Source organism: Leptinotarsa decemlineata, unplaced genomic scaffold (genome assembly GCF_025532065.1).
Source record: "Leptinotarsa decemlineata unplaced genomic scaffold, Ldec_3_MD MMD2_tig00000505_RagTag_RagTag, whole genome shotgun sequence".
In the NCBI taxonomy this organism is placed as follows: Eukaryota; Metazoa; Arthropoda; class Insecta; order Coleoptera; family Chrysomelidae; genus Leptinotarsa; species Leptinotarsa decemlineata.
Window position 1 is genome coordinate 14,740,730 of NW_027412549.1, and position 16,929 is coordinate 14,757,658.

Below are 16,929 nucleotides of genomic sequence, written 5' to 3' on the forward strand. Positions count from 1 at the left end.
TTCTATAAGTTTCTTGGGGCTCAAATGGACACCAATTTGTCTTGACACAATCATGTCGCTGGAATTGCAAAGGCTGCTTCTCAAACCAGGAAACTGTACACACCTCAGCAACTGCTGATGCTTCACAAAGCTCAGATCAGACCTAGTTTGGAGTATTATAGAATAGAAATTTAGAATAGAAATTACTGAACAACAAACAGAATGGTTTCCACTTACATGATGTACAGTTTTTTTTAAAGTTCCTTACATATGTTATTTATTGAGTACCATTGATACAATTGAAATCGATATAAAATATAACAATATAAAACAACATCATCTGAAGATCTTGATCCAACAATGTTCTCTCTCTTATAAAACAAAATGTAGGGTGTCTCCAGAGGCTCCAATAAATTCAATGCATCGCCAGAATACTTCGTGACACGACTATCGTCAAACTCAAACCAGTCCGTTTCTTCTTTGACCAAGGCGTAATAATGACCACATTCAACGCCAGAACCACAGTGGACAATGACTGCATGAATATTATAACAGTGGTCTGCTAGGTTGAAATGTTCATCTATTTCGAACCTTCTAAAGAGTTTCTTGCTTCCGTTAGAGGTTGAGTCTTGTTTGAAAATCATCAGTGTTATTATTAGATTGACTGGTGCCTCAGCTATACTTGTTTCCTTATAACAGTCAGTTAGTTTGGCGCATGTTTGACAATACAGTCGATCATCACCTGTTAAAAATTCCATTTTCAGATGATTTAACAATAAGCTTTGTACGGACTGGTAATTAGTCGTATTAGGAAAAGCTAGATGAAGTTCCAGAAATTCACATAGGTTTTCAGTACTTCTTGAACATTTACCACAAAGTAAACAAGTGAGGATTTTTCCAGCAAAAGATTAACAAACACAAGACGAGATGGGTTGTACGGAATTATTCAGTCCAGAACGGCTGCGAATATTGATTTTGCTATTGTTTTGCTCAAGAAGAGTATTCAACAAGAACCCCAAGAATTTGGAACAATCCTCTTGTTGTCCTAACGAGTATTTAGTGGACTTCAAAGACTCCAGGAAATCGGTTGGAGGGAAAGATGATACCTTCTTACGAAACTGCAGCTGCATGAACAGTTATTTGAGTTTGATGAATAAGCAGGAAACATTCCCGTTCTCGTTCGTCATTAAAACTTCGTTCTTGAAATTCTTCGTCATGAACAACACTTGTAAAATGCTATTCATGTAGCAAGTGTTTCCTAAATTATCCAATCCAATTTTCTTCTCTAGATTTTTAGGACAACTCTCTACTGATTCGTATGGAAGAACACGTTTCACAGAATCTCCATAAGAACCATTTCTCAAGCTACGATCGATCCTTCCAAGTGAAAAAGGGTTTCGTAGAGGGATCGATTCGGCTCTTGCTTCAAGAAGCGCTTCCACTGAAATGGTACCAATTCTACGAGGAATGCAACTCATTTTTGGGGCCAAGAATGACCTGAGTCCACTGACCGCAATGAAAAAGAAGAAAGTGGATCAATCACTTGTGAATTAACCTTGATAGGAGACTGATAAATATCCACATATCTCGGCTTGTTTCGAAGAGGTTTCAGTTCCGTACTGAAATTAGGGCAATGCATGATCTCATCAAAATTATGTGAAGGAGGAATAGTTCCAAGTACTGAAGCAGCATTGCCACGTTGAATAGCAATACTAATTCTTTCTATCAAAAAAGAGGTAGAACGGTGATCTTTCGTTGCTTGGCCTATTCTCCTTCCGAGTTCATGAACGAATAACAGAGACTCCGGGCCATAAACACCAAACGTTTCAACCGCTACTGGATGAAACAGATAGTTGTTTGCAGGTTTTTCCGGGTTTTCCTGCAACTGAAAAAGCAAATGCGCCACTGGAATCAATGAAGTCGCCCCGGAGCGCCAATTAATTTTTAATGTTGTATTTATTTTATTTTTATCGTTGTCTTAACATATTATAATATAAAACAATAAATACTAAAATGACCGTAAAAAGATTCAGAAACATTTGAGCATTTGGAGGAGTTGTCCCTCTGTAATACTGAATATATCCAGTTCACAGTTCCTCACCATTTTGTTAACTGTTTCAAGATATTGTTGAAGAGGAGACACATTCTTTGAGATACGAAATAAATTGTCTCATTTTCTCAGTCTTACGTCAGCTACAATAAAATCAATAGTATAGAGATTTTCAGTTACTTCCAGTTTTCTACTCTAAGAATGTTAAAACAAAAATCACTTCCGAGGACTGACGGCGGCCTATCAATGGTTGCTTATTAAATTCTTGTAATTGGCTTGAATACGATATGAATAAAGACCAAACATTGTGTTTTCTGAAAAAGAGTGTTCTCAATGATCATTTCTGGACTTTTTCTATAGTGTCAGAAAATAAAAAGGTCTTTGGATTCCAAATGGAACAACCATATTCCAGCTTAGAACGAACAATGGAGTTGAAGAGTAACAAACAAGTATCGTGATTAAATTCACGGCTAGATCTTAAGACAAAGCTCATTTTTCTATAACATTCAGATACTAAGTATTCAATGTGCCGAGAGAAACTGAACACAGCAATAAAAATGATCCCGGGATCTTTCATCTCATTGATTCTCTGTAAATTGGTATGATCAATAGTAGTAATATGATTAATAGTAACGTTAATAGTAGACGACTTCTTTCGTGTGAAACTCATTATTTTACATTTAGCTTCATTGAGACATAGGTCAGATACCGAAAAGATCATTTTGAGATCATTTTGAAGCATATCAGGATCTTTTTCGCTTTCGATTCTTCTAAACAGCTTGAGATCATCGGCGTATTGGAGAAATTGAGAATGCCCGATAAACCGAGAAACATCATTAACAAATAACACAGAAAGGAAAGGTCCCAAAATCGAGCCCTGCGGAACTCCCGAAGTAGCGGTGAATTTGAAGGAAGATACGTTGTTGAACTGTACAAACTGTATTCTTTTAGATAGCTAGCGGTGTGTTGTTTGTGAAACCGAATGCTTTCAATTTCTGGATCAAAACCTCATGGTTAACTCTGTCGAATGCCTTGGCCAAGTCAGTGTTTATAACGTCTATCTGATAGCCATTTGTTATTCCATCCGTAACAAAGCTACTAAAGGCGCATAAATTGGTAGATTTATTACGAATAAAGCCATGCTGTTGGTCGATTATTAGAGTCCACGTGATTGTATACTCAATTATACAGGGCTTTTCATGATGAGCGGTAATAAGCCTTCCCTGACAAACTATTTATCGAATCAACCTGAAAATTTCACGGTATGCATACATCCATATGACCTACACGCCTAAAATATTTCAGACGAAGCGGCATTGTCGCTTCTACTATAAAGTAGCGGCTTCTTTGATTTTTCAAATGGAACACCCCGTATATAATATCATATTATGATTCATTATCACTTTGTCAATAAATTCATATACTATTTCCCTATACCTATCTATTACCGTTTAGAAGATATAAATTAATTTCGATATTTTTTTTACCAAACATGAACGTTTATAAATGCTGATAATCTTGAACTCTCTTGCATTAAAACGATCAAATTTGAAATGAAGTGGAGTGATACTTTGAGGATCTTCACTTCGAGTCATATTTTCATTTGCCTCATACAGAGTCTTCAAAAAATGCAGATACTTTGATCTCGTGAAAAAATGAGTGGAACTCAATTTTTTCGAATGGAAAACCCTGTATATTTCAACATTTTTGAGCTCTACATCCAATTTTAGATTAACTTTGTTCAGATAATACTATTTCTATTTTGAACCGTTTTCGAGATAAACTGTTTTAAACGGAAACTGACGTGGTTTTCTTGTTCGTTTTTTTGAATTCATCACTTATTTTGGATATTCAACATTTTTTTCATACTAAGGAATATTTCTTTTTGATCCAGTTTTTTAACTGTCTCAGATCAGTCAATTCGAAATTGGTATGTATCTACCTTAGAAAAAGTTACAATTTGTATACATTGAGGTATTGGTCTCTAACGTACAACAGTACACATTGATATTTTTTAATAGTGTGCTTTGGAAAAATAAATAAACCAATTATTTAACGTCAGACTTTCGTTGGTGGTTTTGACTGATTGTGATAGCTACCAATTATAATAGAATAATGTCAAGATAAGGTTACAGTAATGAAGATTTCTTAAATTTATTAATAATTTATGGTGAGTGCAATAGAATTGCAAGTATAACATGCCGAGTATTTCATGAAAGATATCCACAACTTCCGAAGCCGAATAATAATGTGATAAATCGACTACTAAAAAACTGTAGGTTGAATGGAACCTTCCGTCCAAAAATTATTCGTAAGAAGACTAAAGTGGATGATGATGACAATGGTATAACAGTTTTGGGATACTTTCATGCATTTCCAAATGCTTCTCTGCACGAGGCTGAAAGGGAGATAGGTATACCCTACGTGACAATTTGTCGAATTCTTAATAAGCATAAATGGCATCCCTATAAGTTCTACTGTGTCCAACATTTGAAAGAGACTGATTTACCTCGTAGAGTGGAATTCTTTGAATGGTTACTTGTCAAGACTCAAGAGGATGAACATTTCCTCGACAATATCATATGGACAGATGAGGCCAAGTTCACAAAAAATGAAGTTTTCAATAAACACAACAGTCATTATTGGGCGCCAGAAAATCCCCTTGTTGTCCGCCAAAGGGGTTTTCAAGAAAGATGGCAATTCAATATATTTTGTGCCATAAAGAATGAGTCAATTTTTTATATCGAGTTTTATGATGATAATTTGAATGCATCAAAATATGAAGATTTACTGAAGAATGGAATTCAAATGATTTTAAATAATAGACCAGGAAGAGAACGTGTATGGTACCAATTGGATGGTGCTCCACCCCATAATTCTCATCCAGTCAGCGAAGCTTTAACCGAAATATTCGAAGACAGATGGATTGGTAATAATGGACCTTTTCGTTGGCCTCCTAGAACACCAGATGGCAATCCATTAGATTATTTCGTGTGGGGTTTCATTGAAAATATGGTTTACTCTACTCCAATCACAACAATGGCAGATATGAAATCGAGAGTTACAACTGCTTTCAATAGTTTGACTCCAGACTTGATCAGAAGCGCTACACATGACAATCTTTTGAAGATATTACATGTTTGTTTAAGTAGAGGTGGAGATGTGTTTGAACATATTCTGAAATGCACTGACGATTAAATTAACTCATTAATTTATGGGTTTATTATTTTCAATTCGTGTTTCAGCGTTAATAAAACTATTGTTTGAAGAGAAGTTTCATTCGATGGTTGAGGAGTATTTTAATAATTATCTTCTCATTGTATTATCTCTGACTAATTGAGAAACATCAAACGAAATCTGTTTTACAAAAATGAGTCATAACAAGGAAACCATGTCGATTTCCGTTTGAAACAGTTTATCTCGAAAACGGTTCAAAATAGAAATAGTATTATCTGAACAAAGTTAATCTAAAATTGGATGTAGAGCTCAATAATGTTGAAATGAATCTCATGACAAAAATGGGGTTCCACTCATTTTTTCATGAGATCAAAAGATCTGCATTTTTTGAAGACCCTGTATGAGGCAAATGAAAATATGACTCGGAGTGAAGATAGTGGAGTGATACTCATAGTATCACTCCACTCCATTTCAAATTTGATCGTTTTGGTGCAAGAGAGTTCAAGATTATCAGCATTTATAAAAGTTCATGTTTGGAAAAAAAAATATAGAAATTAATTTATATCTTCTAAACGGTAATAGATAGGTATAGGGAAATAGTATATGAATTTGTTGACAAAGTGATAATGAATCATAATATGATATTATATACGGGGTGTTCCATTTGAAAAATCAAAGAAGCCGCTACTTTATAGTAGAAGCGACAACGCGGCTTCGTCTAAAATATTTTAGGCGTGTAGGTCATATTGACTTATGCATCCTGTGGAATTTTCAGGCTGATCCGTTGAATAGTTTGCCAGAAACGGCTAATTAACGCTCATCATGAAAAGCCTTTCATGATGAGCCCTTTCAAATATCTTCGACAAAGCTGGTAAGACTGTTATTTGTCTATAGTGTCTTACTTTGTTCTTATAACCGCTTTTGTGTATTGGGGGCAACTGTGCCAATTCCAGGGATTCAGAAAACTGTTCATATACCGTTGAATTCGCTCCCGATGTTATGTACACACAACAGATCGTGACGTCGAGATCTTTCATAGAGATTTTGAGAGATAACCACTCAAAATCGATATTCATACTCTTAGAGATAAGTACTGGTTTGAATTTTGCTTTAATACAGCATGAGACACCTCCACCGCGGTTCACACTGGAGATACTGTAGTTTTTGTCATTTCGAAATATCAGGTAGCGTGAATCACTCAGTTCGTTATCAAAAAAAATATCATTCATCCATGTTTCTGATATACATATCACATTCCAGTTATCAGAAATTATGCTATGGGAAAATTCATTATGCTTCGTGCGGAAGCCTCTCACTTTCTGGTAGTGAACTGATATATTTTCAGTTTCAGTTCCCGGTATTGGTCGCATGTATGAGGCTCCGCCCCTCAACATACCCTGAAGCTGCTGGATTCCATCCAGAAAAAAGCTATTCGCCTTATTGCAACCTTGATATTCTGGAATAACGGAGAAATGTTGGAGAATTGTTTCCCTTAATAGATACTTCTACGGGAGGTTTTCAAGTGACTTTGTATTTGCTTACACCAGGAGCGGTACATATCAGAAATATGCGACGGACTGTGACTGATCATCGTTTTGAGGTTCAACTCACTACACCTCGAACTCCACTATTCGAAAACTCTTTCATTTGGAGAACTGTGGTAATGTGGAATTAACTTCCTGAGAACGAATGAATTTATCCTCCAGCTATTCAAATCCAATGTAAATCGCTACTTTCACACAGCCACCGCTCTTAGAGTGCTCTAAGGATTTTCCTGTAGTGTTTGTGTTTTGCCCTTGGAAAAAAGTATTCATAATGAAGAAATGTGGAAACTACCGTTCTCTTGAGAAAAAAACTCTCGATTTTTTATATTTTGTCATTATATTATTTCGATGGAATCCACTATTCTTTCGAACTCCACTGAAATAACTCTCATTAAATACACTTCTGAGAATTATACACAATTCAAAATAGTATATTACATAAAAGATCACATTTATAAATTATCAAACAACACAGCATTTGGAGACATGAATCACAATCAAGGTCGGCGGTAAGCAGGTCTTTCTTGATCCTCTTCAGGATGGGCGGCGTTGTATTCCAAGGATCTTAAAATAGCTGCTGGAATTGGTGGTGGAGTTGGGAGATGTGCTCCTTGGGGTTGGAACCCGTTTTCATCAGCAAGGTAGGTTACCTGAATAGGAGTACCGTCAAGAGCGGTAAACTTGAATTCGCCTTGAGCTTCAAGAATATCAGCTGCTTTCGGGCGACCCTGCTCCCTAGCTGCAATACCATTTTCGGCCTCGTAACTGAAATGCCATATATGTCAGTTTTATATATTTTCAGAAACATTTTCAAACATTTTCAGAAACATTTTTTGTGAAACAGTTCGGTGACATGAATATTTGAAAAAAAATGATAGAACTGACCTAAACTTGATGAAAATCCATTAAAACGTATTTTGAAAAACACTTCGATGTGAGACACGTGTTTCGCCATACGAAAGCATCTTTATATCATAGCATCTTTATATCGGACAAACCGCAAAAACTTTTTCCAAAAGAATAAAAGATCATAGACGATTTTTTGAATGGGAAGAACAATTCAACATTTGCGAATCATCTCTTGACAGAGGGGCATGAGTTCAATTACGATTATCACGTATTGCATTTGGAAAAGGTAGATACATAACTCAAACTTTTTGAAATTAATCTAATGGAGGCAACTTTGAATTTTCAAGCCCGTCACAAACACAGAAAATTTCCTGCATATGCGATTAGGCATACAACTGAAAGAGTCGATCTTCAATTTTGGAACGGGCACACTTGCAGACCGGTTTCGGGCTCATTACCCACTCATCAGTGCAAGTTTTTCTTCCTTATTCAGAGGAATCGGGCAAATTACGGATATGCAGTTGGTTAGTACCTCGCCACTAGATGGAGTGACATTTTTGATGCTCGCTCCAACTTAATACGAGGAATGAAATACTCTGAAAAAATTTCAATTTTCAATTATGGAATATCATTGACTTTAGGTCGATGATGGTCACTATCTTGCACTGATGAGTGGCTAAGGAGCCCGAAACGGGTCTGCAAGTGTGCTTGTTCCAAAATTGAACTCGACTCTTTCAGTTGTATTGCCAATTGCATATGCAGGAAATTTTCTGTGAAGATTCCTGCACTGACGCCTGTCGGATATAATCAAACGATGTTCGTGGTATTAGCCAGTGGAGTAGTTGTTTTTTGATAGGCATCAGTCCGTTCAACCTACTATGTAGATAAATTAGAGATGGCTTGAACACTTAAAGTTCATTTCTTGAGATTTGTTTGCTGCCCGTCTTCAAGCATAGTCCACTGACTAATAAGAAACATTTTTGAAATGTTTAGAAATCAATAGATGTGAAAATTCGGGATTACTGCTCAATGATTAAATAGTCGAATTGTTCCTTTTTATTGAATTTAGTTTGCAACTGGGAAATTGGAAATCAGGACAGATTTTGAAAGTAGGTGAAAAATAGCTCAGATAAAATTTGTTATTCATTATTCTTCAGTCTTATGGGTTGTTCCTGAATATGTGAATAGTCCGAGTAATTAATTTACCGTGTAGAAATTTGACAGGTAGTATAGATAATGTATTTTTATTCAGGAATTTTTATTGGCAAAAATTTCAATAGGATATCCCTGTAGACTGATCTAACCGAAGTTTTGAAAGTGATTCTAGTTTTTTTTTCTCAAAAAGAATTTCGATTCACCCCCGAGTTGTTCGAACAAACATCACAATTTTTTTTGTTAGGCATGAAAATTATTGAGAAAAGTATCAGAATATTGAATTGAACAAAATTACATTTTATGCAAACTGATATGTTCAAAAGGGTACAGGATTTTGACTATTTTTGAATGTAAAAATTATAATTCCAAAGGGAAATATTCTTTTTATGACAAAAAAGTTTTGGCTGTCTACTTTTTTATCTTCACACAGAAAAACATTGAAAATTTTCCAAAAGAAGGGAGAAAGCGAATAATTTCAAATTTAAATCTTCACAAAGATGTGCGGATCATGCAAAAAAGTTAATTTCAGACACAAAATCCCTCTCAATTTTAACAAGTTTCCTATGACTACCCGATGTGAGGTAAAGCTGAGTTTTCTCCGCTGAAAAAAGTAAAATTTCATACGTTTGGTTAACATTGTAATTAAATGAGAATTAAAAATACTCTGTTAGGATTCAGCAGTAAGTCAAAGCTGATATAATAAGTTTTATTACCTCATTACCGTCTGATAAATTTGACCATTTCCACTTTTCCACTTTTGAGAACAAAAGCATACGTTTCTCCCCAGAATATGATAGATTCGTCCTTCAATAAATATTATTGAATAGTATTAACTGACTTTTTTGCACTACACATCCTTGTGAAAGGTCCAATTTTCAATCGATTGCTTTCTTTTTATCTTCGGAAGATCCTCAGATTTTTTTCGTAGGTCCTTACTATTTTTCGTATGAAGATAAGAAAGCAGAAAGCCAAAACCTTACATTTCCAATAATGATTATATGCCAATGGCATCAAGAACTTTTGTGTGAAAAAAATTACTTCAAATGAATGAAAAATATTGACATTACAACCTACCTCCATGCATATGACCCATCCGGATTTGGCCCGTCTTGAGTTTGACTGATTATACGGATAACCTGTCCTGGACTAGGAACTACCCCTGGTCTGTATTGTCCTATAGCGCATCCAATAACGGTTAAAAAGACCACCTGAAATCAGTTCAAATTGAAATGGTATATTTTCAGGAGAGAATTATATGAAAAACACTTGTAATCCAAACATCAGTAATGGAATCAAATCAGATATAATTTACAGGATTTCTGCACAATATAATTATTGAAAGAAGTAAACTTTCACTAACAGGGAACAATGTCATCCTCACTACTAGACATCGGATGTTTAGCCGTAAGACACTTGCCTTATCGGCTCTTCAATAGCAACTACGGATAACATTATAAGAAGAAACATTCAATTCGTTCATAATTACGACTTTTTGCCACGGAACGGGTCGAATCCACCCATGTCATCGATGACAGTACCAAAATATCATTCATTCGCTTATTTGAATAAATCCCAGCCACAGGATTCTTGTTTAAATTGAAAGATTCCCATATTTTTTGTATCAACATGGAGAAGTTGAAGACTAAAAACTTCCTTTTTCAAAAATTAATCTCTCCCGAAGATTTTACCTTTCAATTCATTATTAACAAAAAAATCACAATCCCCACCACCCAAAATGTATTATAATGACTCTCGGCGAAAAAAGCAATGATATTGTAAATCTTTCTGCACACTATTTCTCATCTGTCTATAGTGATGAAACAGTTGATCAAATTCCAGAATATAAATTCAGTGAGATGTAGTTATAGCGTTGATGTTGAAGAAATTATTGGACTGGTCGTGTCATTACCCTGGCAGTTATCTGCAGGTTCCGATGGAATCCCGGTATTCTCAATTGAAACGCATTTCTATCCTGGCTCAAATGATATTCAGCATTTCTTTGAGATCTTCCATCTTTCCAGATTATTGGAAAAATAGTTTTCCGAAACCTATTTATAAAAGTGGATCACATAATGACATTAAAAATTATCAATCTGTAATCCGCTAGGACTATACACATCCATCTTCCAGGCGAAGGTGACTTCAAAACTGGTCTGGGAATGTTATAAAGAACAGAAAAGAACTTGTAAACAGGAACAAATTAACTTTGTACTGGGTGCCAGGACATTCAGGAATCACAGGTAATGATAAAGCTGATGAATGCGCTAGACACGGATCATCAACTTCATATATAGGTCCTGAACCAGCTCTGAGGGTACCAAAATCATTGATACGAAACCAGATTAGGACATGGATCAATAAGAAGCACACAGAGTACTGGACAAAAGTACCTGACAACAAACACAGTAGAACCTTATTAGGGAATCGTCCGAGAAAGGAACCGAAGTACTACTTCAATATAGTAGGGACCGGCTCAGAATAATTACAGGGCTACTAACCGGTCATTGTCCGCTTAGAGGACACCTGAATAAAATGAGGCTGTACAACGGAGACCTCAGGTGCAGATTATGCATCGAAGGGAGAGAAACAGCTCTACATATTTTATGCGAATGTGAGGCTCTGAATCACAGGAGGCAGGCAATATATGGACGTACAAAATTACGTCCAGAAGAATATTACGAACATCCAACAGAGAACCTGTACAAACTAGTACAGGGAACGAGACTGATGGAATGGGTGGCATGGGAAGATGGGAGAATAAACGCAATAAGCCCAAGAGGCTGCAATGTTTTCTGGAGACTTGGACTAAATGGACAAGTCAGACAGCTCCCAAAGGACCAAAAAAAAAATAAATCTGAATTACCCAAATCGTTAGATAGTGTAATAACAAAAAAGCTGTCATGAGATTCTAGACATACAATAATAAATCAGCAACATTGATTCAGTCGTGGTAGATCTACCAGTACAAATCTGCCCATTTATCAACACTTCATAATAAATGCTTTCAAAAATAGACACTAGGTTGATTTTCTTCACACAGATTTGTCAAAGGCATTCGACCGTGTAAATCACATAAACTAAACATAAAAATGCATAAAATAAACGCTGTAGGTATTCAGGAAAACATTTTGAAATGGATTGAAAATTATCTTGTCTACAGAGTCCAATATGTGAAATATGGTAACTCAGTATCTTCCTCAATCACATTTCCATCTGGTGTACCGCAGGGATCTCATTTAGGACCATTATTTTTCAACCTATTTGTAAACAATTCGAAAGATGTTATTCCCTATAGTTTCTGTTTGTTGATGATCTGAAGATGTTTAAAGTTATTCATGACTCATCTGATCCTCAATCATTACAGTGCGATTTATCTAACGCTGATGTAATATAAACTCATTGCAACTGAATATAGGCAGATGTTATAAATTGACTTTTTTCCGAAACAAAAAAACATAATTTATCTATATAAATTCAAGCAATCGGAACTGGAATCAACAAATACAATCAAAGATTTAGGAATCACTCCCAACCTAAAAATGTCATTCGTACCCTATATTGCCATTTTTTGCTTCCAGAGCACTAAAAATGTTAGGTTTTACTCTCAGATCAGCAGAGAAATTATCTCTCTCTTCCTTAAAAATCATGTATTGCTCAATTGTTAGATCAATAATCGGATACAACTCCACAATTTGGTGCCCTTCATATAATGTGGATATTGATATGCTTGAAAATGTTCAAACCAAGGGATATCATATTGATGAATCCCTACTTCCCTACTAATTTTATAAATGCGAATGTGAGTCTGTTTGTTACGGTTTCACGCGAAAACTACTCAACCAATCATGAAATTTTGTACACATATTTTTGGAGGTATCAGAAGTAACAAGAATAGAAAAAAATATATTTTATATGTAAGATAAAACAATTGTTTGTCAAAAAAAATCTCAAAATCTATCCAGCTACTCTAACGTCATCTAGCATTCCAGTAATGAAGTTCCCACCCTTAGTATAGTAATACCGTCGCACTGTATCAGTCACAGTCACGACAATATCCAATCCAATCCAATTGACTATATAATAGGGGAGCCCAAGCGGGGATTTCGGGATTTACTAAAGCGCGGCACATTCATATACAGGGGGATACCTTGTACCCGGTTAAGTACCTCCACCGCCTGTGAGGAAAAAAGGATCAGATTAGTAAATAAAATTATTCATCAGAAATTCTCGAGCGCATCAGATTGAGGTAGGGTGAGTTAATTACCTGCTAAAAAGTGTATATTCCAGTAATCTGACAATTTGAGAGTGACGCAAAGAAAGGGGAGGATAGCAAAGTTGTAAAAAATAACTTCATTTCGACATTCCCAGGCGTAGCTGATTTTTTTTCTATTTTGAAGTAAATAATTCAAGGATAACAAAAAATATATAATCTGACGATTTACGCAACCCGAAATATCAAAAATTCGTCGATAAAGTTTATTGCGTGCAGCTGTGTGATACCTATATTTCCCTCTCCGAGTTTCTATTCTTCTATCCTCTATTCACTTTTTCTCTATCTCACTCCATCCCCACTCTGAATTCTGTTGCCATGACGCCATCACAGCTGATTACAGAGACTCGTTCGTGATGAAGATGAAGATGATTAATTAATCAATTAATTGATTGTAGGAAATCATTATGAAGAAAAGAGAAATTGAACTTTCTATGTTTTTTACCACTTTTATTCGTAACTAACGTTACTGCAGTTTCGTCCTATAAAGACATTTTCAAACTTATACAAATAAAAGTGGTAAAAAACATAGAAAGTTTCATTTCTCTTCTCTTCATTTCCTGAGCTTTTCAATCAATTCAGTTCAATGAATAAAAAAAAAATAAAAAAATATTGTTTTTGTCAGATTGAGCGAATGTCTGTAGATAATCGTCAGATTATGAGACGGCACGTCTAAAACATAAAGATGAACCATATATATCTGACGCGCTTCAGTATTTCAAAATGACGAATTTTTTTGCACATTATAATAATGGCCGCGAGTTTGCATCAGATTGAAATCGTTAGATTATTGAATGAGAGCTTTTTTTTGTTTCACTCAACCCCCCTTAGAAAATCTGACGCGCTTGATTAAATTTTGCATCGTGGACTCTCCTGCTAATAGTTTCAGCTGTTTGGAATTTTTCTATATTTATCGTTATATTCTTCTATCATTTTTATTTTTAGGTTAGGTGTCATTTTTGTGGTTAGATGCCACTTAATTACTTTAACTTTGTTGTTGCAATTCAATAAAGCATATTTTAAATTTTCGAAACTTCATCATTTATAATAATTCTCAAAAATTGATAATTCCAGCCAAGCATTAAAATATAGTTATCGCATTGATTCATTTCTATGGTACTGACACTTATTTAACGGCATAAATGCGAGCGGAGCCGCGGGAAAAAGCTAGTATAACTATTAAAATATACTAGACCTTCTTAACTTGAATACTCTAGCTCATGGAAGATTAGAATCAGATCTTTCTTTAATTTACAAAATAATAATCAACGGTAGCATTAACTTCCCGGAACTTGTCGAACTCATAACTTTAAATGTCAATCTAAAGAGAACAAGAAATACAGAAATCTACCAAGAATGGCCAGAATGAGTCTATAGGTAGAATTTTGAGCTGATAGTTCTAGCTGCTGGTTGTAGTACATACGTGTGAATTTGTAAATTAGTTTTTGAAAATTTGCAATGCCGTAACTGAATAAATAACTGAAAATAATTAGGTGATCAATTGAACAAGTCTGTACATGATATGAGGCACTACCCCCGATATGCCTGTCACTAACTCACTCACCAGTGATATCATGATTAGGCCGCTGTGATCACTTGTACACTAAACACAAATCGTTGCATTCAGGAATCTAATTTATATATATATACTGGACCGCCACTCGAGATCATGTAATCATCACAGTTCTCCCCTCAAATCTTTCGCACATTTTTTTTTATGCATTTATTTAAGTTTAATGCATCTGCTGGTAAAAGGTCACGAGGATTGTGAAGATGATGTACCGTAATAAATTGAAAGGTGTGGTGAGGATTAGAATGCTTTACAATACATTAATTTTACAGGGTGTTAAAATCGTGGTGTTATGACTCACTGCATTCCTAGAACAGCGGATATTGACTTCATAGGCACAGTTGGCAATCACACCTTTGAGATGTCAACATATGCGTTTGAAATATTGTTCAATGGAAACGGCCTCAGACACTATGCGTGGAATGAAAAACTGAAATGTATTGAATGATTGTGAGTGTTGGCAGGAAAATACAAACATCTCATTTATTAGAACTACTCGAACACTTAAATTCAGACTATATGAAAGAATATCGAGCATTATTTAGAAAAGTTTTACCAAATTGAAATTGAACATGGAATACAATTTTTTCTGTGTGTCGATAGAGAAAAACTGGCATAATAAATGTAACTGATGTTCGAGCTTGTTCATTAAATGAATCCGGGAAATCACTTATCGCGCCCATAATATATCTGTTATCTGTTTTTATGAGTCTATGATGGACTGTTTGGAATTTTTGGTGTAGTAATGAATATTATTGGAGTTTTTTCCCAACACCAAATCGTTATTTTAAACACCTCGACACGTGTTTCGATCACCAAGTGATCATCTTCAAAGAGGAAGATTAAAACTATAAACTAATGTGAGCTATCCCTATTTATGTTTTAAAGGTAACCCATACAGGTAAACCATCCAGGCGTATCAACCATACAGGTATTCCAACCTAAATTAATTTTACAATTTTGACTTATCTATTATTTCACAATATATGTTTATTTAAAACAATTTTCAGCTATATAAAAATTAATTTCACAATATTGCCTATCCAAATTTATTTTTGCAATGTGTCCTTATGTAGAAATCAATAACCCAACAACATCATTTTATTTTAACAAGCTATATAGTATGCTCTTTGGTATAGGTCCGTCATCGTTATTCATAATATTATTGTGTTTATTTTTTTCCACACTCTCATAGGCCTGTAGTTGTTAGTTGTTAGTTGTAGTTGTTAACTTGTCTAACTAATCTTAATGAACTGAAGTCTATGGAATGGTTTTGTTGCAAAATATGATGGGCGAATGCTGCATTTTCAGTTTTAGGTGTGCTAAGTGTTCCTTATATCTTACTTCAATAGATCTTTTTGTCTGTCCATAATATTTTGACTCGCAGTTCTTACATTCAATTTCGTAAATTCCAGACTTTTCCTAATTCTCTATCCAAAGAAACGAATGACCCAAGAGCTACCTCTTTCTTGATTCAAAAAATTAGCATTCTGATTCAAAGAGGAAATGCAGCTTCATGTTTAGGTACAATTCCTCAATTAAAAACCCTAAATGAATTATCAATGTTTCCCATGAACAAAATATATCGGCATGTACAGACAGTGCAAGAACTGGAGATGTGCAGTTTGGTGGAAGACTCGCAGCAAAACCGTCAAGCTCTGACAGAAAAGGAAGTGGGAACTCTAAATGAGGCTGAGTTTGGTCCTCTGGCTGAGCCCTCAAAAGAACTAATATCTAATTCAGTTTTGATCAGTTTTGCTTCGAATTCCTTATCCTACCAGTCCAATGAAGGGGTGAATCATTCTATCCGTGTTTACTCAGAAGAAGATAGTAGTGGCAAACGTAGTTGTAACAATAGATCGGTGATACGTTCCACAATCAAAACTCTTGGGTTCAATGGTTTAAAAAATCTTGGAAACACCTGTTTCATGAACAGTATAATCCAATGTTCATCAAACACGGGATAGTTGCTGGAATACCTAAAAAATAATGCATACATGGAAGATATCAATACTAGTATTTCTAGTATGAAAGGGGTTTTAATCAAATCGTTCGCAGAAGTTATTAAGGAATTATGGTCAGAAGATTCATCTGATAGAGTAATTAATACAGTCTACTTCAAAAATCAGATTCAAAAATTTGCCCCTCGATACATGGGTTCTGCCCATCAAGACGCCCACGAATTCCTTCGATATCTTTTAGAAGGTTTACATGAGGACTTCAACAAAATTACTGAGAAACCTGAACCGATCCTAACTGAGATTGACGAAAAATTGAGCGATAACGGAAAAGCACAAGAGTCCTGGCAGCGATATTTGAATATGAACAACTCCAA

At 35.2% G+C, this 16,929-nt stretch overlaps 1 protein-coding gene across 1 annotated transcript; it reads right to left on the reverse strand.

Moving 5' to 3' along the window:
• Positions 1-7,160: 7,160 nt before the first annotated feature.
• On the reverse strand, positions 7,161-14,838 carry LOC111509827 (endocuticle structural glycoprotein SgAbd-4). Its single transcript, XM_023165657.2, has 3 exons — positions 14,589-14,838; positions 9,829-9,962; positions 7,161-7,515 (listed from the first exon to the last, which is right to left on the reverse strand). The coding sequence occupies exons 1-3, from the start codon at positions 14,598-14,600 to the stop codon at positions 7,248-7,250; spliced, it is 414 nt and encodes a 137-aa protein (XP_023021425.1). The 5' UTR covers positions 14,601-14,838; the 3' UTR covers positions 7,161-7,247.
• Between the last annotated feature and the right edge of the window lie 2,091 nt (positions 14,839-16,929).